This window comes from Pithys albifrons, chromosome 23 (genome assembly GCF_047495875.1).
Source record: "Pithys albifrons albifrons isolate INPA30051 chromosome 23, PitAlb_v1, whole genome shotgun sequence".
Taxonomy (NCBI): Eukaryota; Metazoa; Chordata; class Aves; order Passeriformes; family Thamnophilidae; genus Pithys; species Pithys albifrons.
The window spans coordinates 2,731,714-2,756,941 of NC_092480.1; the positions used below are offsets into that span (position 1 = coordinate 2,731,714).

General features: G+C 51.5%; 1 protein-coding gene across 7 annotated transcripts in view; it reads left to right on the plus strand.

Annotated features, from left to right (window-relative positions):
• The window catches only part of SIK3 (SIK family kinase 3), an 88,905-nt gene that overhangs the window by 58,835 nt on the left and 4,842 nt on the right, over positions 1 to 25,228 (plus strand). For 2 of the 7 annotated variants that reach the window (XM_071576160.1, XM_071576161.1), the window contains exons 4-21: positions 393 to 554; positions 6,514 to 6,638; positions 7,376 to 7,499; positions 8,342 to 8,460; positions 8,802 to 8,912; positions 9,054 to 9,197; positions 9,671 to 9,751; positions 9,862 to 9,971; positions 10,417 to 10,570; positions 11,235 to 11,390; positions 11,956 to 12,026; positions 15,151 to 15,294; positions 18,482 to 18,632; positions 19,402 to 19,527; positions 19,846 to 19,931; positions 20,524 to 20,633; positions 21,292 to 21,649; positions 21,957 to 22,831. In XM_071576160.1, the coding sequence (XP_071432261.1) occupies positions 393 to 554; positions 6,514 to 6,638; positions 7,376 to 7,499; positions 8,342 to 8,460; positions 8,802 to 8,912; positions 9,054 to 9,197; positions 9,671 to 9,751; positions 9,862 to 9,971; positions 10,417 to 10,570; positions 11,235 to 11,390; positions 11,956 to 12,026; positions 15,151 to 15,294; positions 18,482 to 18,632; positions 19,402 to 19,527; positions 19,846 to 19,931; positions 20,524 to 20,633; positions 21,292 to 21,649; positions 21,957 to 22,831 (3,207 nt within the window). The remainder of the gene's footprint in view (positions 1 to 392; positions 555 to 6,513; positions 6,639 to 7,375; positions 7,500 to 8,341; positions 8,461 to 8,801; positions 8,913 to 9,053; positions 9,198 to 9,670; positions 9,752 to 9,861; positions 9,972 to 10,416; positions 10,571 to 11,234; positions 11,391 to 11,955; positions 12,027 to 15,150; positions 15,295 to 18,481; positions 18,633 to 19,401; positions 19,528 to 19,845; positions 19,932 to 20,523; positions 20,634 to 21,291; positions 21,650 to 21,956; positions 22,832 to 25,228) is intronic. The other 5 variants (XM_071576162.1, XM_071576156.1, XM_071576163.1 and 2 more) reach the window with 3 other exon arrangements.

The window sequence follows — 25,228 nt, forward strand, 5'->3', positions numbered from 1 at the left end:
CCATGGAGAGACAAAAGACAGGTAAAAAGCCTTCTCTAACTTCTTCTTCCAGAATATATCCCTTTCTAATTCTCACCCCATAGCCACTTCTCATAGGTTGAAACCACAGTGTCCATAACTCTCATCACAGCTTTAATTGGATGATACTTTTCAGCAGATGTTCACTTTGCTATGAGAAAAGTTATCTCTCCAAATTCCAATCCCATGAGCAGAATGACTCAAAGCTTTCCTATCTCTTTGGTTTTTGCAAGTTGCTGGTTTTTCTCACAGAACTAACTTAGCACCTGCCAACAGGCCTTAGAAAACTGCCCGCAGTTCTAAAAAACCTCTTTCTCAACTCAGGAATCTATTTTTCTCTCTACACATAACCACTGTGTTCTTGCCCCTCACAGATCACCTGGTGGCCCACGGGCGCATGGCTGAGAAGGAAGCCCGGAGAAAGTTCAAGCAAATAGTGGCTGCTGTCAACTTCTGTCACTGCCGTAACATAGTCCACAGGGATCTGAAGGCAGAAAACCTACTCCTGGATGCCAACCTGAACATCAAAATAGCAGGTGAGCTCAGCAGAGCGGTGTGGGGGGAAGGCAGCTGCTTTCAGGAGTTAATAAATGTAGGCATTGGCTGCTTCCAGGTATTCAGGGAGAAGGAAACGTAGTGCAGCGAAAGGAAGCTTTGGATTTCTGTGTGGCCTGCTGCCCAGAGCTGAAACTGCCAGGTTGCAGCCAGGAGATTTATATCTCCCTGCAAGTAGTGCAAAGTAAAAGAAGAAGAAAAAAGAGCAGGTTTGGCTTCCCAGGCAGACATGTGGCTGCAGACACTCCAGTGTTGGGTCCTCTGGCAAATGATCTTGTTCTGAGTCCTGCTGCTGGGTTAGGGCTTCTTCAGAGCAGGTCAGGCTAGGTGAGAGAGAAGGAATGGCAAAGTGGGGATGACAGGGTGGATGGTAGAGCAGTGAAGGGGAAGCAGCACTCCTGGAGTCATTCATGATGTGCTGTGACACAGCCAGAGTGGCCCCAGAGCACTTTAGTCAGCGCAGGCAGAGGAGCTGAAGGTACTGAACACACAGGTCCTCACTGCCTGTCCCAGTGGGATTTTTTGTCACTAACTGCCCTTCCAGAGAGCTTCCTCCTTGGACATTTCTGTACTGAACTAACACAGACCTGCCTGTCTGATCCCCTGACCATGAGACTGAACCTTGGCTGCTGAGCTCTGGGAGCCACTGACCAGACCTGACTTTATTTGGCTTTGTGTGGGATTATGTAGCAACTGATTGAAACAAGAAGATTTAATGCTGCCATGGTCATCCAATTTCATGGGGTTTTGAAGTGGAAGATGTCATACTCACCATTTAATTCTACCAGAGCCTAATGCACAGCAGAGCCCCTTTGGAAAGCCCTTTGTTGCCCCCAATCCTAAATTACTTCCTGGGAGAGCTTGTCCCTTTTATAAGGGTTTGTAATTTGACTTTCAAAAAAACTGAGAGCTACAAAACTTTTCAGTCTGAGCAATTTTAGTGCTGGGAGGTGAGGAGTGCTCCTTTATCTTGATACCATCTTGAAGAAAGGAAACATTTGTGTTTGTTGCGTTACTGCTCTCTCACCGTACAACCCTTAAGTGTTAGATTAAACACTCCACTAGTGGTAAAATGATTAGTAATTTCTTAGGTTTCCCTAATCTTTTTGTGAGAAGGGAATGGGGAAGGAATAGAAAGGAGGGAAGGACTTGATGAGCCTTGCTCAAGACTCTTAACAGTCTGAACCATGTCCTGCTTGGCACAGGGGTGATAACCTGCACCTCGCCGTTCTGGAGCAGGAGATAAGTGAGACACTTTGCTGATGAAGGAGTGGAGCTCCTGGGAGTAAGAGTTGGGAGGTCATGGAGCTCCAGGGAGAGGCTGCTCAGGAGGTCTCTTGAGCAGCACTTTCTGGTCCTTTGTGCTGCACTAATGATTTGAGGCCATCTTGTGTTCACGGGGAAAACCCGCTCCGTGTGGAGCGGGGAGGGTCCCTGGCAAATAGCAGGAAGTTAAAAACTAACCCAGGTGGAAACTGGAATTCGACTGGATTTGCTGAAGAAATGTCCTGGTGAGCAGGCTGACAAACTCTGAAAATTGTGGAAACCTTTTTTTATCTAGGAGAGTTGGAAACTTTTCCTTCCAAATCTGTGCTCCCGGAATGACTGCAGGAGATAGTCCCCACCCTGGTGGTGGCAGTGTTTGCCTTGGCAGGAAGATGCAGTAGTGCTTTGAAAAGCAGCCTGGAAAAGCTGATTTATGGTATAGGATTTTCCAAGTATTAAGTTTTCTCCCTATAACTCATCAATTACAACTTGACACCAGTTCTTCCATTGTTTCAAGAGCAAAAAGCAAGAAGTGATAGCAGCAGATCTGCTTCACACCAGACCTCCCAGGATAAATACACAAAGCCAGTTACAGTGGTGGAGAACCAGCTGAACCTTCACTGCCAAACCCATTAACAGTGTCTAACTCAAACTTCTGGAGTTTTCCAGACTCTCAGCAGTGCAGATTTTCTGGCACGTTCCTCCTGACCTCCATTTGCAGCTTTAAATCCCCTCCCTGGCACTTAGCAGGCACCTGGCTCTCAGGGAGGGAGCGTGGCAGCCCTGGAGTGGGTAGTGCTGCTGGTCTCACTGATGGTCACTGTTTGTGAGGATTTTTTTTGATTGATTGATTGCTGCACTATTTTTCCATAAACAGTGAGATCCCAGTGCCGTGACCCTCGCTCTCATTTTTCCCATGGATGCTTTTCCTCCAGTGTACCTTCTCAGAGTCTGAGTCAGTAGCTGCTGGCACTGCATTCCCTGTGCTCCCAGCCGGAGAGTTCAGCCAGGAGTTGATGATTGCTAAACACCCAGGCCTTCCCGAGCTATGGTTTCAGAGAGGAATCTGATCTATGCATTGCTTTGCATTCATTTGCAAGAGTCTGCTGCTCCTTCCCCTCCTGAGGATAAAATCCCTGTTGTGCAGATACTGATGCCACTCCCTGAGCTCTGCTCCGAGGAAACATGAGGGACCAGGCCCACTGTTGTGTAACAGAGATGTTTCTTCTAAATACTGTCCCTATATCACATCATTGTGACTTACCTTGCTCTTCAAAACTGCCCTTTTGCCTCTGCTTCTGTTTGTGGAATGAGACCTGGTTGCTCCCTGGATATTTGGATTTCTGTGTCAGCTTGGCTTGTGACTTGCCACAGATTTTAAGAAAGTTCATTTAAGTGGTAATTTGTGTTTTTGTTTGGTTTAGGTTTTGTCATTTGTTGCTTTGGGGTTTTCAAATCCTCCCCTGGCCTTTTTAGGGGGGTTTTAAAGCCCTGCTGTTTTCCACAGCCTTGACCTCGGTCACGCAGCGCAGGTGGGTACTGGAAGCTGTTCCAGCCTTTGAACAGTGTCCATGTAGAATGGAGCCTCTGGCTCCAGCTCCCTGCAGAGCCCAGCAGTGTGGAAGTGCTGGGCAGAGCAGCAGCTCTCCACAGGGAGAAGCTTTCATCCCAAAATCCAGGGCAGCCGCAGGGTGAGCGCGGGAGCTCTGGGACCTGCTGGCTGAACAACGCCGTGCCCATGACCTCTCTGGCCCTGTGTCCAAAGGAGAGGGTTCCTCTGTGCCCACCTCCTCGCCCTCTCCAAAAGAGCTGTGAATCCCTGGGAGAACTTCCCTGGGAGAAGCTTCCCAGCTGACCAATCTCCAGCAGCTCTTAGGGAGCAGAGAGGAAGGACGTGGGAGGCAGCTGTTGTCTGTTCCAAGGCCATGGTGGTGCCATCTGGAATGGCACAGCCCTGCCATGGCACAGCCCTGGCGGCGGCATGTCCCTGGCATGGCACGTCCCTGGAATGGCACAGCCCTGGCATGGCACGTCCCTGGCATGGCACGTCCCTGGCATGGCGCAACCCTGGCATGGCACATCCCTGGAATGGCACAGCCCTGGGATGGCACAGCCCTGGCAGCAGTACAGGAAACACCTTGTGCCTCTCCCCTGTGCAGGGCTGGAGATGCTTCTGGCTGTGCAGGGCAACAATCACTCCTGGGAAAATACAGATGGTTCCCCAAGTACTCAAAAGCCCTGTCGAGTACATACAAGGACAAGTAAAAGGATCTAAACCAGGATAACTTGTTCAGTATGTGGGAAGTACCAGAATTCCACAGTGGGAAGGAGTTTACATCTAAAGCTGACACAAACGCTGCGTGTTGGGAGATGGAGACACATCCAGTGCTGTAGCATTTATTGCTTGTTCCAGTGGCCATAACTCAGGCACTTGTTACACATCCTGCTTTAAACGTGAGACAGCAGCTCAAAAACTTGCAGGGGTGGAAAAGACAATTGTGCATCTGAGTGCTGTTTCCCTGGAATGGTCCTCCAAAGGCCCACTGGAGGTTTAGATGTATTGCCAGCAGTAAAAACCCAAAGGGTGTGTAACTGCCTTGTTTTGATACCGTGATGCTTTTAAAGAACATTTACCATCCCTGTGCTGTTCTGAAGCAGGGTTTGAGCAGCCTGGTGTGTACTCCAGGTGTTTCCACAGGAACAGGCTGTGTTAGGTGTTTTTCACAAGCATAAATCATCTCCACAGTGAGAATTTTCCTCCTGTGGAAGGACAAGAAGAAGGAATTCGGCTGTGCCCTCCTGGAGCTGAGCTGGCAGGAGCAGCACCAGGTGGTCTGCTGAGTTCTGCAGAAGCTGTTTGAAGGAGGAGAGGAGTCACCTGAAATTAGGTCATGGAAAATCCTGTAAAGGAAAGCAGGGGAGCACAAACTCACCAGTCAGTACATTCTATGGAGCTCTGGTGGGGTTTGCTGTGCCTCTGGCATGGAGCTGTTGGCCATCACTGGCCTCACTGGTGGCTTACTCTTGGAATTTGGTGTGGAACTGGCAATTAATTGCTAATTAACTGGTAATAATGTGTTAGAGCAAACCTGTAGTTTCATATGATATAGGAAAGCAAACCTTTCTCATTGGCTACAAAATTCGTGCAAAGTCCTTACCTTGGAGCATGGATAAAAGGCTGTAAGGAGAAATTAGCAAATAAAACAAAGATTAATTTTCCAGGTGAATGAGTACTTACTTCAAGAAATGGGGAAAAAACCCCTTTGTGCTTTTGTATCTCAGGTATTCTTTATCATTTGTGTGCATGTATTAAAACACACATTTTCAGTCAGATTTTCCTTGCACAACTTTGGGATCTTGTGTTTCACTGCCAGGCTGTGCATCACCCCAGATCCACTGCTGTTCTGACCAGTGACAGAGGCAAAATTCATCTTCAGAGATTTCCACTTTCTGCACCTGCACTGTGTGTTTTTGCCATGATGTTTTTTGCTTTAATCAGTCAGAATTTGCAAACTGAGCATTCCTGGCCCTCCTTGCTCTCCCACACCCTGCTGTGAGAAGCTGCTGCTGGTGCAAATGCCATGAGAAGTGGCCTTGTTGCTGTAGGTCCCTGTCCCTGGGCATTAATGTCACTCACCCTCCTACTGGCACATCTCTGGCACTTGCAGATAATCTCTGTGGCGCCACTCCCTGATGGAGCAGCTTCTGAGGTCACCTCCTTCACGGGATGTGGGAACACCTCTGTGACAATGTCTTTGCCTCAATTCAGTAGAGGCAAAAAGAGGGAAGAAATTTAGGGAAGATTCCGTCTATTTACAAGAGCCAACTCACTTCTCTTGGATCCAGACTTGTTTCCTTACCCTTTCCAGTGCAGGTTCCAGCTGTGAGCCAGGGGTAGGCAGGTTAATTAGCAGGGAATGCCATTAGTGCCCATGTAAGCTGATGGCTGGCTGCCTCTGATTTCCCTTTCAGGATTTATTATTTGCTGTTGGTGAAGGATTTGTAGAAGCTGCCCACCATAACCAAAGTTTCCAGCTCCTGTAGTGCTTTCTGGAAAAATCAAAATTCCTGTTATTTTTCCTTTTGCACTCTGTCTGTGCTGATGGCTGTCCTGGCCCCCAGGGGAACTTGGGAAATGTGACATGGGGAAATCTGAAGGTTAGAAATTAACTGAAGATTTATGTGGGATTTCTTGATTATAAGGTGGAAGCACCATTCAAAACCATCCACCTGACATGCAGCAACCCTCATTGATCTGATCCCTGGTGTGTTGATTCCAGCATGGAAACCACATTGGGTGAAAAATGAACAAACTTCTGGAAATATCTTTGTTCTGCTAAGCAAAAGCAATATGGGTTTAGTGTGCAAAGCAGGATGAAGTAGCAGTGGGGTTTTTTTGCAGCAGGTGTATTTTATACTGTACAAAGTGGATTTGACACTGTTCATTCTTGGTCTTTTGTCCCAGTACAGAGAAGAATTGCTTTGCCCAGGTGGTTTCAGTGATGCTCCTCCTTTCCTTGCCTCCTTTGCACTCCTGAGTCTCCCAGCTGCCCTTGGAGGTGATGGAGTCACCATACCTGGAGGAATGACCAAACATGGCCCTCAGTGCTCTGCTTTGTTCAGGACAGTTGGAGACAATCATATTCCTCTAATCGGTTCTCTGTATTCTTTCAGATTTTGGGTTCAGCAACATCTTCACCCCTGGCCAGCTGCTTAAAACCTGGTGTGGGAGTCCTCCCTATGCTGCTCCAGAGCTCTTTGAAGGCAAGGAGTATGACGGGCCAAAGGTTGACATTTGGGTATGTGACAAACCTCTTTCTCTCTGATTTTGATGTAATTTTTGCTCTGTTTGTTTGGCTTTGCTTCCTGAACACTCAGCACACAGAAAAACCCTGATGTGGCAAAAAGTGTTTCCCAAAGGAACGTTTCCAAAATCACATTCTGGCTCCTGTGTCCTGTGTTTTCTTTATTGGGAGGTGCCAAAAACTTGAGCTGCCCAGAAAATGCATTTTGATTTTGAGGTTCTGGAGCAGGTCCAGAGAAGAGCAACAAGGCTGGAGAAGGGACTGGAGCACAAGTGCTGTGGGGAGAGGCTGAGAGAGCTGGGGGTGTTCAGCCTGGAGAAGAGGAGGCTCAGAGGTGACCTCAGCACTGTCTGGAACTCCCTGAAGGGAGGTTCTGGCCAGGTGGGGGTTGGTCTCTTCTCCCAGGCACTCAGCAATAGGACAAGGGGACACGATGGGCTCAAGCTCTGCCAGGGGAAATTGAAGCTGGAGAGCAGAAAAAATTTCTTGGCAGAGAGAGTGCTCAGGCATTGGAATGGGCTGCCCAGAGAGGGGGTGGATTCCCCATCCCTGGAGGTTTTTCAGCTGAGCTTGGCCGTGGCACTGAGTGCCATGATCTGGTAAAGGGACTGGAGTTGGACCAATGGTTGGACTTGATAATCTCAGAGGTCTTTCCAACCCAGTCGATTCTACGATTCTATGATTTAGTTTTCCCAACACTCTGCCTCTGACATGAGGTTTGTTTTGTGCAGAGCCTTGGAGTGGTGCTGTACGTGCTGGTATGTGGTGCCCTGCCCTTCGACGGGAGCACCCTGCAGAACCTGCGCGCTCGGGTGCTCAGCGGGAAGTTCCGCATCCCCTTCTTCATGTCCACAGGTGAGGGGACAGGGAATCAGCGACACAGAGCCTTTCACCACACCTCTTCCTGTTTCAGCTTTTTGCAGCATTTTGGCACATTAATTTGCAGCCACAATTCCATCAGAGATCTGTGTGCTGTTGCTGCAAAAGTACCTCTGAATGCTTTAGTAATAGGTTTGAAAAGTATAATTAATTTTCAGATAAAACCAGTTTGAGAAAGAATCATACATAGACCCTGAGATCAGCTCAGTTGGTTAAAACTTGGTTGTAATAATGCCAAGGTCATGGTTCAATCCCCTGTGTGGGCCATTGACTTGAGAGTTGGACTCGATGATCCTTATTGGTCCCTTCCAACTCAGAATAGTCTGTGATTCTTGGTTGCTTGTTGTGAGGTTAAAGAATAATTTTGCATGGGCTGCATGAAGTTTCCCAAATGAAAACTGGTTCTTTCCATGCAGAAAATTCTACTAAAATGTCATGCTTTCAAAGCAAGCTTAGATCCCATCCCATAGAGGGAGAGCCTCAGCAGTCCCCCATGGTGACTGCACAGGGGTAATATGATGGAGAAATCATTCGTGGTTAGCTGCTGAGTGGAGAATGTTCAGAGGATACTTTGCCCTTCAATCCCCAAAAGGCAGCCCTGTTGCAGTAGGGAGGGACAGCGTGACAGGGAGTCACCTCGGGGTCGCATTTGGCCAGAGTGGCTTCCCTCCTTCCAAGCACAGGGAAATCAGTGTCTGCAGCAAAGGGGGATGTTGGGGCCTGACACGCATTGCCTGGGAACAAAAGAGCCCCTTCACCTGCTGCAGCAGCCATGTCCCTTCCTGTGGGTGACCCAACCGCTCTCTCTTCCCTGGCAGAGTGTGAACACCTGATCCGCCACATGCTGGTCCTGGACCCGAGCAAGCGGCTCTCCATGGAGCAGATCTGCAAACACAAGTGGATGAAGCTGGGGGAGGCTGACGCAGAGTTTGACAGGGTGAGCAGTGAGTGGGGGCTGCTCGGTGCCTCAGGTGGGCTCTGGGCATGTGGTGCTGCATTGTTGGTTCTGCTCTTTGGGAACTTTCATTCCCAGTCCCTGCCTTTCCCTTTCTGTGTCTCCTGGCATTGCTTTCCACATCAGTCCTCATCTACATACAGTTTTGTATCTTTCCCCATGGCATTGGGAGCTTGAGGCACTGGATTTTGGATTGCTGTGCCATCAGCCTCCAGAACTCATGCCAGCTGCAGCTGGAGCCCAGTGCATGGGTTCTTCGGAGCTCTGGCTCACCAGTGTGCCTGTGGGAATGTCACACTAACTCTGTGCCTGTGCCCTCACAGCTGATAGCAGAGTGTCAGCACCTGAAGACCGAGAGGCAGCTGGAGCCACTGAACGAGGATGTGTTGCTGGCCATGGCGGACATGGGGCTGGACAAGGAGCGCACGCTTCAGGTGAGGCCCCGCACCTGGCGTGTCCTGCCTGTTCCTTTTGGAGATCAATTTGTTTGGTGGCAACTGAGCAACCCCAGCACAGTATAGAGTGTATTTTATCACCTCACAAAGAGGCCCGACTGCTTTTCCTTTCCCTTTCAGTCCCTGCGAGCCGATGCGTACGATCACTACAGCGCGATCTACAGCCTGCTCTGCGACCGCCTCAAGAGACACAAGAACCTGCGCATCGCACCGTCCCCCAGCATTCCACGGACCATGACCTTCCCCACCTCGGCCAGCATCCAGGTACATCCACATGCCTACTGTTCTGGAAGGCCAGCCAGTCCCTTACGTGATAAACTCAGACTTGCTTGTGGGTGTCCTCATCCTGAATGGAGTGTCAAAAACATTCCTCGTCTGAGAATTTGGTGTGTGTTTAGGGTGCCATAATCCTGGGATTAGGAACAGTTTGTGCATTGGCTGAATACCCTTCAGACAGTCTCCTGCTGGTTAAGTGACAGGGGAGAAGGCACTGTGAGGGTTACTGGGAGCTGGAGTTCACAGCAGAAGAGATGCTGACCCTGCCTGAACAGAAGGGAGTGGGGGGAAATGAGGGAACCCCTTGAGAATTGAGAATAAACAGCTCTACACTGGCTCCAGGATAACCTCCCTGTTCCCAGGAGCTTAGAGCTGTGCACTGGTGTTAATCCAGCAGTGTTTATAAAGGGGTTGTAGGAGGTGCTGTGTTTGTATCTTCTGATGCTAATCTCTCCACTCAGCAGACAGAACAGACAAGCAACGCCATGAACATCAACGTGCCACAAGTCCAGCTCATCAACCCTGAGAACCAAATTGTGGAGGTGAGGTACCCTCCTGATAGTCCCTGCAAGTTCTTTTCCTGGCTTGAATTAAAGCCTTTTCCTTGATCCTCACATTGTATTTCAACATCTCCAACGTTTTTCCTGCACAGACTGATGGAACAATGAACCTGGACAGTGATGAAGGAGAAGAACCATCACCTGAGGCTCTGGTCCGATACCTCTCGATGAGAAGGCACACAGTGGGAGTGGCTGACCCACGGTGAGTACTGGGTGGAGGATTAGTGGAACCTGAAGATTTACTCCCAGCACATGACCTTGGTCCTTCTGGGTGTTCCTTCAAAGGTCTGAGTCCCATTCCATCTAGATTAGTATTTGAGATGAGGATGAGATGCTTTCCTCCTCCCCTTCCTGATCAGCTCTGTGTAAGCTTTACTGGTGTGCAAGACAATGTCTTACCTGAGCTGCACTGCTGTCATGTCCAAGGTGAAGGTTTTGTGATAAATGCCATCAGAGTTAATGCCAAGAGCTGGTTCTGCAAATCTCAGAATGAAGGAGGAAGAGGGACAAATGAAAACTCCAGAGCAGCTTGGCTGCTGTCTGTGACCATTTTCCAGAGCAATAGGAAGCTTTTTGTGAAGGAAGCTGTGTGTGCTGGATTTGCCTCACAGCATGACTAATTCACCTCTCCAAATGTGATTGCACAGGACGGAAGTCATGGAAGATCTGCAGAAGCTCCTGCCCGGCTTCCCCCGTGTCACTCCTCAGGCTCCGTTCCTGCAGGTGACCCCGAACGTGAACTTCATGCACAATGTGCTGCCCAGGCAGAACCTGCAGCCCACGGGGCAGCTGGAGTACAAGGTACTGCCCCACGTGCTCCCTGCTGTGGGCTGTACCCTGCCAGGGTTGGGGGTTTTGTGCTCATGCTTGTTCACTCTGTTTGCCATTCCTTGGAGTCCAGAAGCCTCAAGAGTTACTCCCTTTAGGTGTGATCCCAATTGGTTCTTGAAAGTAGGTTTAGATTAGACATTAGGAAAAAATTCTTTACTGTGAGGGTGGGCAGGCCCTGGCACAGGTTGCCCAGGGAAGCTGTGGCTGCCCCATCCCTGGAAGTGTTTAAAGCCAGGCTGGATGGAGCTCTGAGCAACCTGGTCTAGTGGAAGTTGTCCCTGGCCATGGCAGGGGCTTGGAACAAAATGGCCTTTAAGATTCCCTCCAACTCAAACCATTCTGCGTTGCTGTGATTCTGTGAAAAAGCTGAAGAATGCAAGAACAGTGCAATATAAAATTAATTAATGAGCTGGAGAGAAACAGGACTGTGCTGCCTGGCTTTGAGCTGCAGGTTGCAGCCAGGCAGCTAAAGCACCAGGCAGGGAGATGGAGAGTTAAACCCTGCTCATCACTGACACTGCCTCTCCCTGCCCCACATCACTCTGAGATGCTGGTGACATTCCTGAAGCCCAGGGAGCTTGTCTTGTGCCCGTGTCTGGTTCGGGGTGGGTAACTGTGCTGTGTGTGTCCCCAGGAGCAGTCCCTGCTGCAGCCCCCCACCCTGCAGCTGCTCAACGGGATGGGCCCGCTGGGCCGGCGGGCGTCGGATGGCGGAGCCAACATCCAGCTGCACGCACAGCAGCTGCTCAAGCGGCCCCGGGGCCCCTCCCCGCTCGTCACCATGACGCCAGTAAGTACCAAAGGGACAGCAGAGAATGGGGGTGTGCTTAAAAATATCTCCTCCTGCAGGCAGAGGTGACCGTGTCCAGGTCACAGCAGGCTTGGTGTGTAGCGCTCGGGAAGCTCTGCAGGGATGTGCCTGCTTGCTTCCAAAGGTTCCCGTGCTCTGGAGCAGTGGGGTGCTCTGTCCCCATGCAGGAGAATGGCTGTGCTGGCACCTGGCAGCCAAGATGGTGTTCCTCTCTGGAACTGACAGTGTTATTGCACTTTTTTTAATAATTGCTTTTCTTCTCCTTTTTCGATCCCATGGAGAAACTAAAGTGTCCATCTTGGGCATTCATGTATGTTCTTTATTCCTTGGTGCATCCATGAATTTTCCATGCAGCTGCAACCTTGTACAGGCAGTTTGATTGGGGAAGGAATGTTGGAAGGGGTTCTTGGCTGAGTTTCCTTGGTGGTGCAGAGAAGCCAACACACACTCCTATGAAAGCTCATTTGGGAAGGTCAGATGTCCCCACTGGGGATGGGACTGTGTTGGCTGTCCTCTAGAACTGTGGCTTCTCTTCTCTCCACAGGCTGTCCCAGCTGTCACCCCTGTGGATGAGGAGAGCTCTGATGGGGAGCCAGATCAGGAAGCTGTGCAGAGGTAACTCCCACTCTTAACATTTGCCCTTCTTACCTCCACGAGGCTCACCCTGGGGTGTTTCACAGCTGAATTCTAACACAGCAACTTCATCAGGGCACCAAAGTTGATTACAGTGAAGGCTCAACAACTTCTCCTGTTCCTGTGGGTGTTGATTACCATAGGCAATTGCTCCTCTGGCACTATTGGGTGCTTACAAAGCTGGATTCCCCTGAAATTGGTAGCTGATTGAGCAGTAGGTTCTGCAGAAACTCTTGGAACTGCTAAATTCCTTTGCTTAGTGTGCAGCAGCCAGCATGCAATCCACACTAACCTGCCAAGTGAGTGCCGAGGGATTCCTGCTCCCTGCCGAGTGCTGGAGGTGGGAGGATCTCCTCTGTGGCCTTGGGTGCCAGTGCAACTTTTGTATCAAGACATGCAGTAAACATCCAACTCTGATGCCTCAAACAAAGTGAGCTTGCTGGAAATACAGGTACCTCTAGCTGCTAATTTTAGCATTACGCCTTAAAATAATCTGCTCCAATAAGGAAAGGATTATTAGCTCTCAGGCTGGGAACTTCTGTTCTCTGTGTCTGCTCCAAACATGGCCTAGGAAGTGGGTAGAATATGCTTGTACTTTCTCAGTCCATGAACACACTAACCATGGCCTTGCTAACGTTTTCTTAGTAGCTTTTGCTCAGTCCTTCTCTGCTAACCAGCTGGTGCACTACGTGTGGTGGGTGCTCCTGCTTCTTACCTTGAAGAGCTTTCTGGATCCCCCTCTTTGTACAGGTCAGCACCTGAGTAAGGGAATGGTTCTTCAGGGGCTCAGAAGGGTTCAGACTGGGGGTTGTTACTGGCATAGTGACACTGGGATGGGTACAGGTCATGCTCCAGCCTTGGCCAGCTCTGATCCTCTTGGTGCTCCAGAGGAAGTGGGATTTCAACGGTGGGTGTGAACAGTGACAGACTATGCACTGAGATTCCTTTTGCCTACCTGAGCTTAGAGAATCTACTTTTAGCCTCAATATCAGCCTCAGTAGCCATTAAAAGTTGTAATTTAGGGCCTGTAATGTCCTCTGACAGCACCTCAGAGTGCTGGCAGTCTTTCTGTGCAAAGCAGATAAATCTCATTCTTGGCAAGGGGATGCCTGAACATCTTACCTGGGCAGATTCTCACTACTCTAAACCCAGATATTTCAGTTGAGCCCTTAAAGCATTATCTCAGCTGAAAACATTTTGAAACCCTGTGCAGTATTTTGTAGGTTGCAAGGCACTGAAATGTTCAGATCCCGCTGGAGGCCAAATCCCCTTGGACCCAGAGGTCACTTTGCTGCTCTCGACAGTGCTGCCTTTAGTACTTTCACAGCACATTTTCTTCTTCCACCAGATGGCCTTGAAAAAGCACCATCTACGTTGTGTGTTAACTTGTTCTCCACCCCCTTGTGTTGCAACATGTCAGTACTCATCAGAGAAGGGTAAATAGCATTACCATAATGGACAGATGCAAATATTTAGCTTCTCAGAACACTGCCCCAAATATTCTGTTTGCAGGCACCAGTGAGCAGCTTTTGCCCTCCTTAATCTGACCTTGAAAGCAGAGTGTAGGTCTTCTCTCTGTTCCAGGGAACAGTCACATCTCCTTTGAGCTTTGGGAAACTTTCTTCCACCCGAAACACTGTTAGAGCTCATGATTGGATTGTTCCCTGGAGGGCTGAAATAAAATGATCTTAGCAAACCACAACAGTAAAGCTCTTTGGGAAACTTTCCCTCTCTGCATCAAATGATTCTTAAACAGCTAATGGCACAGGCTTTGGCGAAGCACCACAGCACTGTTAACCTGCTTCTTCTGCTTAAGTGGCTTTAGTAGCAAAGACAGGCTGGGTTTGGGCAAGGCAACAACTCTACTGCTTGCTGCTCTTTCTGCTTCACAGTGGGAGTTGCAGGGGACAAGACCAAAGGCAAGAATTCCCAGGTGTCACCAGCCAAGTGGTCTTTGGCCTGATCACCACCTCGCTGCTGGTTCACAGGAGCAGGAGTTGAATTCATACAGTGGCGTTCATCCCTCCCGGCCTTGAGTGGGGCCACAGTTCTGGGGACAGCCCCAGCCCCCTCCTCGCGGCTGGGGCAGGCTGGGCAGGGGTTTCACCTGTTCTTTGCTTGCCCCATGCCCCATCTGCCCTGGGCAAGGCTGTGCCAGGAGCAGCAGGGCAAAGCAGTGGCTCTGAGCACTGTGTGGCCCTTCCTCACATCCTTATAAGAGCAGAGGCTCCGAGTTCCATGGTCCCCAGTCTTTGGTGGGGTTTGCAGGAGACCTGCAGCTCTTTTCCAGTGCAGAGGGAACTTCTGTTCAAGCTGTTGTGTCCCAGCTGTGGTGTAAGCGGCAAGCCCAGCCTTGATACTGGCGGCTCCAGAGGAAGGGACTCTCTTGTTACTCGGGATCTCATTCCCTGCGCATTCCGGGTTGTTCCCGACTCCCTGGAGCAAAGCAGGGACTAGATGGCGCACTTGGACTGGGCTGGCCCCAGCCCTTCCTCAGCCCCGGCCCTTCCTGGTGCTCCTCAGGCAGCCTGAGGCTCTGCCCACCCCGATCTCTGCTGGGGTGCTCCCCTTGCACCCTTCCCTGTTGTGACAAGGTGGCCACTGCTCACGGCAGGACCTGGGGTGTCCATGTTCGGTCTGAGGTGCAAAGGCAACCCTGGAAGGAGCAGCAGCTCCGCTCTGTGCCCGCTGTCTACCTGGCTCATGCTGTGTTATCTCTGTCTTGGCTCCCCAGGGCTCAGTGGGGCCTTGGGAGAGGGAGGCAGACCTGCTCTAGTGGAGGGAATCCACGCTGAAGGCAGGTAGTCACCTGGCTATTCCCAAAGGGATATACCAGCCTTCCCATTGAGGTGAAACGTGGCTTTCCTGCTGGGAAGAGTGAACAGCTCCTCTTTCCTTCGGGGGCTGGACCACCAGCAGCTGAAACTACACTTGTCCCCTAAGCACTGACAACCCAGTGCAGTGACAGGCACAGGCAATGCGCCCATGGTGTGTTCTGGGAACTGCAGACGCTTCTTCCTTCCCGTTTTCTCTGGATTATCTAACGCTCCCTGTTTTTGGAGTACTCCCATCAGTCTCTTATAAAATGTGCTCCTGCTTGTTGCAGATACTTGGCAAATAGGTCAAAAAGGCACACTCTGGCCATGACCAACCCTACAGCTGAAATCCCTCCAGACTTGCAGAGGCAGCTAGGACAGCAGTCCTTCCGACCCCGGGCTTGGGCTCCACACCTGGCACCCGACCAGCACCGGTGAGTAACGGCACCGGCCTGCCGGGCAGCTTTGCGCCAGGAATCCTGTTGGATGGCATCTGGAATGGAGCACTGAGGACATCCTGCTCGGCAGGGAGGGGTGAGGAGGAGGAGGAGCAGGGATGAAGAGCAGACCCACAGAGCAGAGGGTGTCTGGCCACGCTGGGGACGCAAGTTCCACGCTGGCACAGTCTCCCTTCCTGCAGGGACAAGGAGGAATCCCTCCAGTCCCATTTTTGTGGCTGGAGAGGCTTTCCTGGAATGGCTGCCACCACAGAAAAGTTGGGAATAAGCTATTTGTTTTAAAGGAAAGCTTTTTCCTGTTGTGATGGTAGTATCAAGGCAGCAGATTTGCTACAGAATATTTTTGGAGGCAGATACAAGCAAAGTATTGCACCAAGTCATCCACACCAGGGCATAAAAACCCTCACTGTTCTGCACCAGAGTTGTGTGTTCTGACTGCAAAGTCTCTTTGCAAAGCTCCTCAAGAGTGGTTTTATTTCTAATCTGGACCCTTGATGGGAATGATGTATGGAAAGGAAGCTGGGGTGGGAAGGAAAAAAACCCACTGTGACTGGGAAATGGGGAACCTTTGGATTGGATCTAAACACACTCAGAATGTGTGGGAGGGACACTCCTGATGGAGAGGTGTTAATGTGACTGAGTCCTTGTCACAGCAGCAAACCGGAGATGGTAATGCCACAGAGGGAGCTTAGAAAGCTCTTAAAAAAATCCAGCCTCTTATAAAAATGCTTAAAAGCGCCCTGAACCCTCTGTGCTGGGAGCAAACCAGCTGCACACTGAAGTTTGCTGCCTGTTGGGAGAGCAGTGGCTGCCCGGCCAGGCTGGTGCTGATGTTCAGCCCCTCAGGCAGCTCACACTGGCAGGCTTGACAAAGCCCTTTTTATTGTAGCCAGAGACCTGCTGAGCTGAGCACTGATGTAATCAGCAGGGACAGGTGAACTCTGAGCAGACTGAGACAGTGCTAGTGCCACGCTGGAGCTCCAGAAAACCAAGATAAGCACCTCTCTGCTCTGAAGTTACTCCCTCTGAGGTGCCTAGGGAATGGGGAGAGCAGGAGGGGAAGGATTTCTAGGGCCATAGCTTGGTAGAATAGGAGGGCAGCTTGCAAAACAACCAGAATGTGCTGTGTCCTGCTTTCAGGATTGCTGCAAATCCTCAAGGTAAGCCTGGTTCCTCATGCATGGCAGCAGCGGAATTTTTACAACACTTAAAACACACTTACCCTGTAAATAATGTTGGTGTCACCTCTGCCTCTTGGCTCTGGAGTCCAGAGGCTGTTGCATCGTGGGCAGGGTGGTATCTGCACTTTCCACCCTCGGTGTTGTAATGTGCTGTGAGCCTGGCTCATGTTTTTCCTGTGAAATCACTGATATTTCATCTGACCATGTCCTAAACAGAGTGTCCCACATTGAGTGCAAGACATACCTGGCACAGAAATTAGCAGTCTTGTGTCATTGTATAAATAAACTTCATTTATTGAATGGCAGGTGGGTTTTATTTTAGCCCTTAACCTATTTTAAGCCATCTTATGTATCTTCGTATGTAGCCCCTGATTTTGGTCATGCTAAAGTATCTGAAAGCAGAATTGAAGTACAACACCTCTGCAGGGCAGTGCACCTCTTCTGCCTTGGCCACATGGCTTTCAGAACCTCAGCATGATTTTATCTGTATTCTGCTTTCCATCAATGCAACAGGAGAACAAATGGATCAGGATAATGGATGGGATGGCATCAAAAGGCAGGAGCACAGCTCTGTCCTTGGAAGAAGGTTGTGTGAGATCTATAGAAACTGAAGTACGTCCTGCTAAGGCAGAGACAGTGACAAAGCTGAACCCAGCGTCCTGGAAGTGGTCCAGCACTGATCACCTTTGATAAGGGGAGCCTGGAACAGGCCCCAGAGTGGACACTGGAGTTCAGGACCACTCCAGATGCAGCCAGGTGGACTCTTCCTGGATTTGGTGTCAGAGGTGCTGTAAAGGCCACGTTTTCACAACCTTACTTATGGAACAAATTGTTCCCTGCGAGGGTGGGCAGGTCCTGGCTCAAGTTGCCCAGAGAAGCTGTGGCTGCCCCATCACTGGAAGTGTCCAAGACCAGGTTGGATGGGGCTTTAAGCAACATGGTCTAGTGGAAGGTGTCCCTGCCCATGGCAGGGTGTTGGAAATGGAGCTCTGATGTCCCTCCCAACCCAAACCATTCTGTGATTCTGATTTGCACAGAAACCAGGTTCTTAGATAGCATTTGTACAAACGCCAGGTTCTTCAGGTAGCTTTGACACAGAAGCCATGAGGGCAGGCAGAGAAACCCAACTGTTTGTTGTGAGGCGTGTTGTGACGTGTGTGCAAAGTTATCTCTGCTTGTGACAGTACAGGTGGCACCTGATGGCAGGGCAGGAGCTCAGTGATAATGGGGAGCCCCAACTTCGGGGAAAAACTCCTGCAAAAAATCTGGCTCCCTCTGATGGTGAAGAAACCTCACTGTGAAGGAAAAGTGCTTGTGGTGCCTTGGGCACAGTTGCCTTGGTACTGGCTGTGTCTGCCTTTGAGATGTGCCCAGTGCAGAACATCCAGGCAACTGGGAGGCTCTGGGTGTCAAGTGGCAGCTTGGTCAGTGCATGAGAAAAGATTTCCCCCAAGTGCAGAGTTCCTTCCAGCCCCATTTTTAATTCAGGGGATCCCTAAGCATGGATGCCAGCCCCCCTTCCTTGCTGGAGCTGCAGAACACAACAGGCTTTTCTCTCTGTGTGCCCCTCCTGTTTTCCACAGACATCAGGTGTAGTCAGGGGAGCTGGAAGACTCAGGAAGTGGCTACTGAAAAGGTGAATTTTAGCTTTTTAGGATGCTGAGTGGTTTCTGTAAACCTTTTCCATCTGAGGAATAGATCCATCTGTATGGATGGACAGTGAGTTGCTGCCCATCTGGAGTCTGATTTGTGGATGAGTTGTCTCCAGTGTAAAGCACCTTTACCTGCTCAGGCACTGAGGATACTCAGTGTTCCTGTTTCCTCCTCACGGTGATGGTGGCACTTTATTTCTCGCCCTAAACCACGGTTTATTCTGGATGAGTGGGCAGGTAGAAGTTGGCATGGCTGATGGAAAGGAAATGTCTCTGTACTAGAGTTTGTTTTTTGGCTGTTGTCACTAACCCCCTTCCCCATGTGTTCAGTTCCATTTACAAGGACTCCAACACTTTGCACCTCCCCACCGAGCGCTTCTCCCCGGTCCGGCGCTTCTCTGATGGTGCTGCCAGCATCCAGGCTTTCAAAGCCCACCTGGAGAAGATGGGCAATAACAGCAGCATCAAACAGCTCCAGCAGGTGAGAGAGGAGTGGGGGTCTCAAAAGAGCCTCCACAGGGGCTTTTTTATTGCCATGGCCTTGCTGCTTCGGGGAGCAAAAGGTGGAATCTTTACATTAAAGGCTGAAGGGATGCAGTGTGGACTTCCCACCTGAGGGGCTGTTCCCACTCTCTGACTGCAGCAACCCTTGAGTATCCTCTGATACACAGGCTGTTCACCTGCAGCTGGGCACCTGGGCAACTTCCACCCCCTCTTTTTGTGCAGGAAATGTCAAGCTGTGCCCACCCATGTGTGTCCTGCCTGCTCTTGCAGGACCCACCAGCACTGTCGGACTGCTGCTGCTCTCTCTCACATTCCCTGGGGCAGCAGTTTTGGGGCTCTTACAGGGTGTCCTGGGAAAGGCAGCTCCTACCACTGCAGTCTGGAGGGTGTTGTGTGATATTCCCTGCACAGCCAGGCACGTCTTGCCAATGGCTGGAGCAGGATTTGGCCCCAGGACAGGTCTTTCTGCTTGCAGTACAGTACAAATGAGATGCTCTCCTCACCTTGAAGTGTCATTACCAGAGCTTGGTGCCTGCACTAAGGGAACACAGCAGTGCCAGCTCAGTGTCACATGCACCCTGTGCTTTTTTATTTTCTTGCCACGTTATTACACACCTGATTCTGTCAAATTAAATGGATTAGGCTTTCTTTGCCAGCTTTTTTTTTTGGAGGGGTGGGATGCAGAGTGTGCAGCAGTGTGCTGTGCACAAGAAGGTCATTTACAGAATGTGCTGGATTACTTGCAGGAGTGTGAGCAGCTCCAGAAGATGTATGGTGGGCACATGGACGAGAGGACGCTGGAGAAGACGCAGCAGCAGCACATGTTGTACCAGCAGGAGCAGCACCATCAGATTCTTCATCAGCAGATTCAGGTACTGGAGCCTGAGCCAGAGCTGCTGAAGGCTTAGCTGTGTTTTCCTGCCTTGCTGCAGACACAACTCGTGAGTGAGTCCCAGGGGGATTGAGGGAGGGGAGTTTTTGCTGGGCTTGCTGTAGCAAGACAAAGCCTGAAGGATTTCAGCAGAGATGTTTGCACAGCTGCTGTGGTAGCTGTGGTAGCCAAGGCTGCAGTCAGGGACTGAAATTCAGTGAATCTGGTTATGTCCTGCTTCGCCCATCAGTGTTTCTAAATTTACTAACTGAGACATTGACTGCAAACACTTTTTGTTTTCTTGTGGTGCCTGGTTAAGGATTGTATCCGGCCTCCCCAGCCATCTCCACCCTTGCAAGCTCCATGTGAAAACCAGCCAGCTCTGCTCACTCACCAGCTTCAGAGGTAAAGAAATGGCTTTAGGAAAGCTCTAGGGAAGTGGGTTTTAATCTTACTCAGGCCCAGGGTGAGCTGACACACTCAGGAGAGGGCAGGCTGAGTTGGAGGTACATGAAATGAGAATGTCACAGCCAGTTCCCAGGTGAATGTGCATAGTGTGCCTGGTCCTTTGAGCTGGATTCTGTCAGGAGGACTTCAGAGTCAGAGAAACACAATTCAAAGGCACAGACCTTTGAGCAGAGGGTTGCCAGTTCTGCGTTTTGAGTGGCTTGAAGATGCTCTCAGTGAGCTCATACTCTTTGCCCTCAGCACCCTGACCTGTAGGTGAGGCAGGCTGAGTTACGGGAAAGAAGTGAGTCAGGAGGTGAGCCTTGTTCCCAGGTTTCTGTTGTAGTCACCAGGTCATGCTCCCCTCCCTGTGTGGCTTGGACAAATCAGGTGGCTCTTGGAAGAGAAGACAAGCTGCACAGAGCTTGGGACTCCCAACAAGGGCTTTGAGGTGTTTATTTAGAACAAGACACGCAGCATTTGGCATCAGTTGAAAAGAAATCTTAATGAGGAGCAGGCATGATGAGAGGGTGCTTGTTTCCCTGTGTAGGTTACGGATCCAGCCATCCAGCCCACCCCCGAACCACCCTAACAACCACCTCTTCAGGCAACCCAACAGCAGCCCACCCCCTGTGAGCAGCAGTGTGCTGCAGCCCCATGGTAAGCAGTTTTGGGAGCTGGGTGGGCCCCTTGGCAGGGCCATGTGGTCCCATCAAACCTCGGGGAAGCAGTGTGGGGTTGCCAGGGCCCTGGTCCCCCCACAGCCCAGGCCCTGCAGGGGTTTGCTGATGATGTAAAAGATTCTCCATCTGGCAGCAAGGGCTGGTGTTATCAAGAGCTCTAGAGGAACTGCCAGCTGGAATGTGCTGTTGAGTTTCTTGTCACAAGATCCTTACTTATCACTCCCGGGGGTGGGGAGGAAGGGCTGATATTCTTGGGTTTATGCAAATCACTGTCAGCTCTGCCGAGTTTCTGTTTCTGTGCAAGGGGCTCTTGCTGTGACCTTTGCACGCTGGCACAGCGTGACAGAGCACTCGGGAGCCTCACTCCTCACCCCCACAGACACATATTGGGCTCCCAGCATGGCCCACAATCGTAGAATGAATCACAGATTCATAGGCTGGTTTGGGCTGGAAGGGGCCTTAAAGATCATCTCATTCCACCCCCCTTCCATGAGCAGGAACACCTTGCACTAGACCTGGTTACTCAGAGCTGCATCCCACTTGGCCTTGGAACGCTTCCAGGGATGAAGAGCAGCTCTCTTTCCCAAGCCTTGCCATGTGTTGACAGGGTTGCTGAGCATCTTTGTTCCTTGTAGGTGCTGCCTCCCAGTCCCAGTTCCAGGGGATGCCATCCCACAACACCATCTTCCCGCAGTCTGGTAACTGTTCCCCTCCTCCAGCCATGGGGCTGACGTGCCTGGCCCTGCAGCAGCAGTCACAGCCTCAGCAGGTCACAATCCAAGTGCAGGAGCCCGGTGACATGGTCAGCAGCAGCCTCCTGCCTGGGGGCCCTGTGGGCGGGCAGGGCCTGGCATCCCACACGCGGGGAATGTCCCTGAGCCCCAGTGCCAGCCAGATCCAGATGCAGCACCGCGCCAACCTGATGGCATCCCTCAGCTATGGCCACCGGCAGCTGTCCAAGCAGCTCAGCGCCGACAGCGCTGAGTCGCACAGGTGAGGCCTCGCTCCCTGCTCCCAGCTTAGGGGAGCAACATGGGGAACAGGGAGTGGGTATCTCAGGGTAAGACGGGGTGTCCTCACCAGCCTGGGCTGTGCTGTGCTGGTTTGGGGAAGCTCGGTCCTTCCCTGCCTTGGGAAGGAGTTCCTGAGCTGTGCCAGGCCAGGGCTCTGCAGGGCTGCTCTGCCACATGCCTGAGGAAGCCCCTCCTGTGCAGGAGCAGCTCTGGCTGCCTGCTGAGCAGGGCGGGCAGCCTGCCGTGCTGAGCCACTGCAGTGCAGTCACTCATCCTTTCCTTTGCAGCCTGAACGTGAACAGGTATCCCCCCACCAACTACGACCAGGTGCACTTACACCCCCACCTGTTCCCAGAGCAGCCCCGCGTTTCCCCCAGCAACTACAGCCCGTCGGGAGGAGTCGGGTTCCCTCCAGCTCAGCAAGCTCTGAAGGTCCCACAGCTTGACCAGTATCCCAGTTTCCCTCAAAACGCACATCAGCAGCAGCAGCACTACACGGCATCGGCACTACAGCAGGCACTGTTGTCCCCAACACCTCCCGACTACAGCCGACACCAGCAGGTACCGCACATCCTCCAGGGACTGCTTTCCCCCCGGCACTCGCTCACGGGGCACACGGACATGCGGCTGCCCCAGGCAGAATTTGCACAGCTCATCAAACGGCGGCAGCAGCAGCAGCAACAGCAAGAATTCCAAGAGTTGATCAGGCATATGAGTCAAGGGGATGCTGGGAATATGGGCACCAGCGTGGGACAGAACCTCTCAGAGCGCCAGTCGTTGTCTTTGCCTTATCAGAGTGCTGACACGTACCACCCCCAGAACAGCCCCCAGCATCTCTTAAAAATCAGGGCTCAAGAATGTATCCAGCAGGTCCCTGCGTCCGTGCCGCCACCGCAGGGATATGGACACCAGCCAGCCCTGTTCCATTCGGAGAGCATGGAGGAGGACTGCGCCTGCGAGGGAAACAGGGACAGCTTTCCTGACAGTAAGAGTTCAAACACATTGACCAAAGGTTGCCACGAGACCCCTCTGCTTGTTAACGCAGGAGGGCACGGGGACCCCGAATCTTTGCTAGGAACTGCTAATCCCGTGCAGGAGCTGGGAACACACCAGTACAGACATCAGCCCACGCCCGGATTCAGGAATAAGGTGCCCAGCAGAGGTAAGGCTTCCTGCTGCCCATGCAGGCCAGCTGTCCACCCATGCCAGCCACTTACCTTCCTGCCCAGGACACCGCCCCGCCCGGCATGGCAAGGGTTTCCTGACATGTTTTGCACAGCAGGGAATTACTGAGATTCTTTTTGGCTTTTGTGGCCTTAAGTAAATTGCAGGCACAGCCTCTGTAATAAACAGGGTTGAGTAAGGAGGGAGCCTCATCGGCTGCTTCCCTTCGGAATTTGACCTACTTCTGCAGGCAGGTAAAGACCAGGCCCCAGTGTGCTGCCATGTATCCAGGGATGCTGTGTGCTGGCTTTGGATTTGTTCTTGTTGGTGATGCTCCCCCTCCCATGTAAACACAGGATAGGAAGGGTTCTGCTGCCAGCACACCCCTAACTGTAGCAGTGTATCCATGTATTCCTGCTCTTAAGCACAGTCCCTCGAGTCCAGGCACTGCTAAAAGTCCCACAAATGCACACAGTAACAGCACTGGTCAGTGTCCTGTGGCTAAAGTAGCTTTGCAGCCTCTCTGGCACGTGGGGAAGCAGCAGCAGCAGCAGCAAGACTCTATCCCTGCTTGAACTGGAAAGGGTGGATTCTGCAAAATGAGTTTAAACTTGCATTTAGTTTCTGAAGACCTTTCCTGCTCCTTGGAAGCAGCTGCACCTTTGCTCCTCAGTGGCTGTGCTGGCAGCGCTATGCTGTCAGAGAATTCCTGCCTGAGCTGTAATTCCAGGCTCCTCTGCAGGAAAAACACCCTCCAAACTCCTTGCTAAGAGGTCTTTGAAGAGAGGCTGAGGAGGCAGATCAGTATTCCCTGCAGGACTCAGGGTGCTGGGCTGGAGCCACCAACTTGCCCTTGGCACCAAGCGCCCTATTGCAGAGGAGCCGTGTCCAGGGCACAGGAGGCCCAGCTTTGTTTGGGGACACAGCACGGGTTTGTTGGGAAAGTACCGGGCTGGAACAGGCTGGCTCAGAGGCCTGAGTGGGGCTGCCAAGCCCTGACCCCCCAGAGCGTGGGCGGGGGGCAGGGCAAGGCAGGGCTGTTCTGAAGTCCTCCTAAATTCCAAATTACCAATCTGTTTGCTCTCAGAGCTCCATTTCCCTGCTGTGCTCGGAGCATGAGTTGAGGGAATTGCCCCAGGTTCAGCAGAGGTGGGAAGCTCTGGAAGGGCTTTTGGTTCTGAATAATGAGTTTGCATCTTGCCACCATAGCCCATTAGATGGATGAGGTTTGGTGAAGTCAGAAGCTAAATCTCTGCACCCACACTGCTGGTGCTGGAACTGCTTACACAAGGGAACAGGACTTTAGACTACAAGGCCTTGTAAATGAGTAAAGGCAAGTAAATGTTTACAAATATGCTTGTGTAAACCCTTCTGATCACGTAGTAAACGATGTCCTGGGATGCAACTGCTTGTACCACTTTCCTCATGGCCTCCATAACCCACTTGGACTCAGGCCTGTGCCACTTTGGGTCCAGGCAGTCTTCTCAAAGCTTCCCAGGGACCCTTAGCTATGCCAAATCCTGCATCTCTGGGTTTTCCCATTATTGACTCACACCAAATCCTATGTCCCTGTATTCTCCCACTACTGACCTGCACTGAATCCGATGTCCCTGGGTTTTCCCACTATTTTTCCTAGACTGTGTTATGAGGCTACAGCTTCTCTTGGATGGGGAGTATCTCCTCTCCCCATTCCAGCTCCCCAGATGTGTTTTCCCTAGGGCAGGGTGTAACTTCTCCATGGCTCAGAAGTGTCTGTGCTTCCACGGGAGCATGTTGATGCTGATCACAAAGCCCTGGATGTCTGTGCAGCATCTGCCAGAGATGGCAGCCAGGGACCGTGAGAGTCAACCAGATCCATTTGGGATGTGACTAAACTGCCTGTGAACAGCCTTGCTCCAGTTTTGCTCCAACGTAGCCGTCCCAGGCTGGGAGTGCTGCCCATGGGAAACCCGCCTTGCCTCGGCACTGAGGGAGCCGAGCTGGCGGTGGCCCTGCCCGCCGTGCCAGTGTCACATGCCACACTGACACAAAGGAGCCATTCCCTGTGGATGTGGGGATGAAAGGCTCTCCTCTGCGGGGTTGGGGCAAGGAAAAGAGTTTGAATTCAGGGTGTCCATCCTTGGGCCTCAGCCACATCCCCAAAGGTGCAGTGCTGGCACTGGGAAGTGTGCGGCTGTTTTTTGTGTCCCAGCTATTCCAGGCTGGGGGAACTCATCACCCTCAGCACTGGGGCTGTTTGTGGAGCTGGAGCAGCAGGGCTGCTGGCCCCAACCACTCTTCCCACAGTTGGAGCAGCATCCTGACAGTGTGTGGGTGGCACTGCTCCGCCAACATCTGTTACCTCATGTTTTCCTTCTCACTTTTCCGGGAAAGCTGACTGTTAACCGCACGTAAC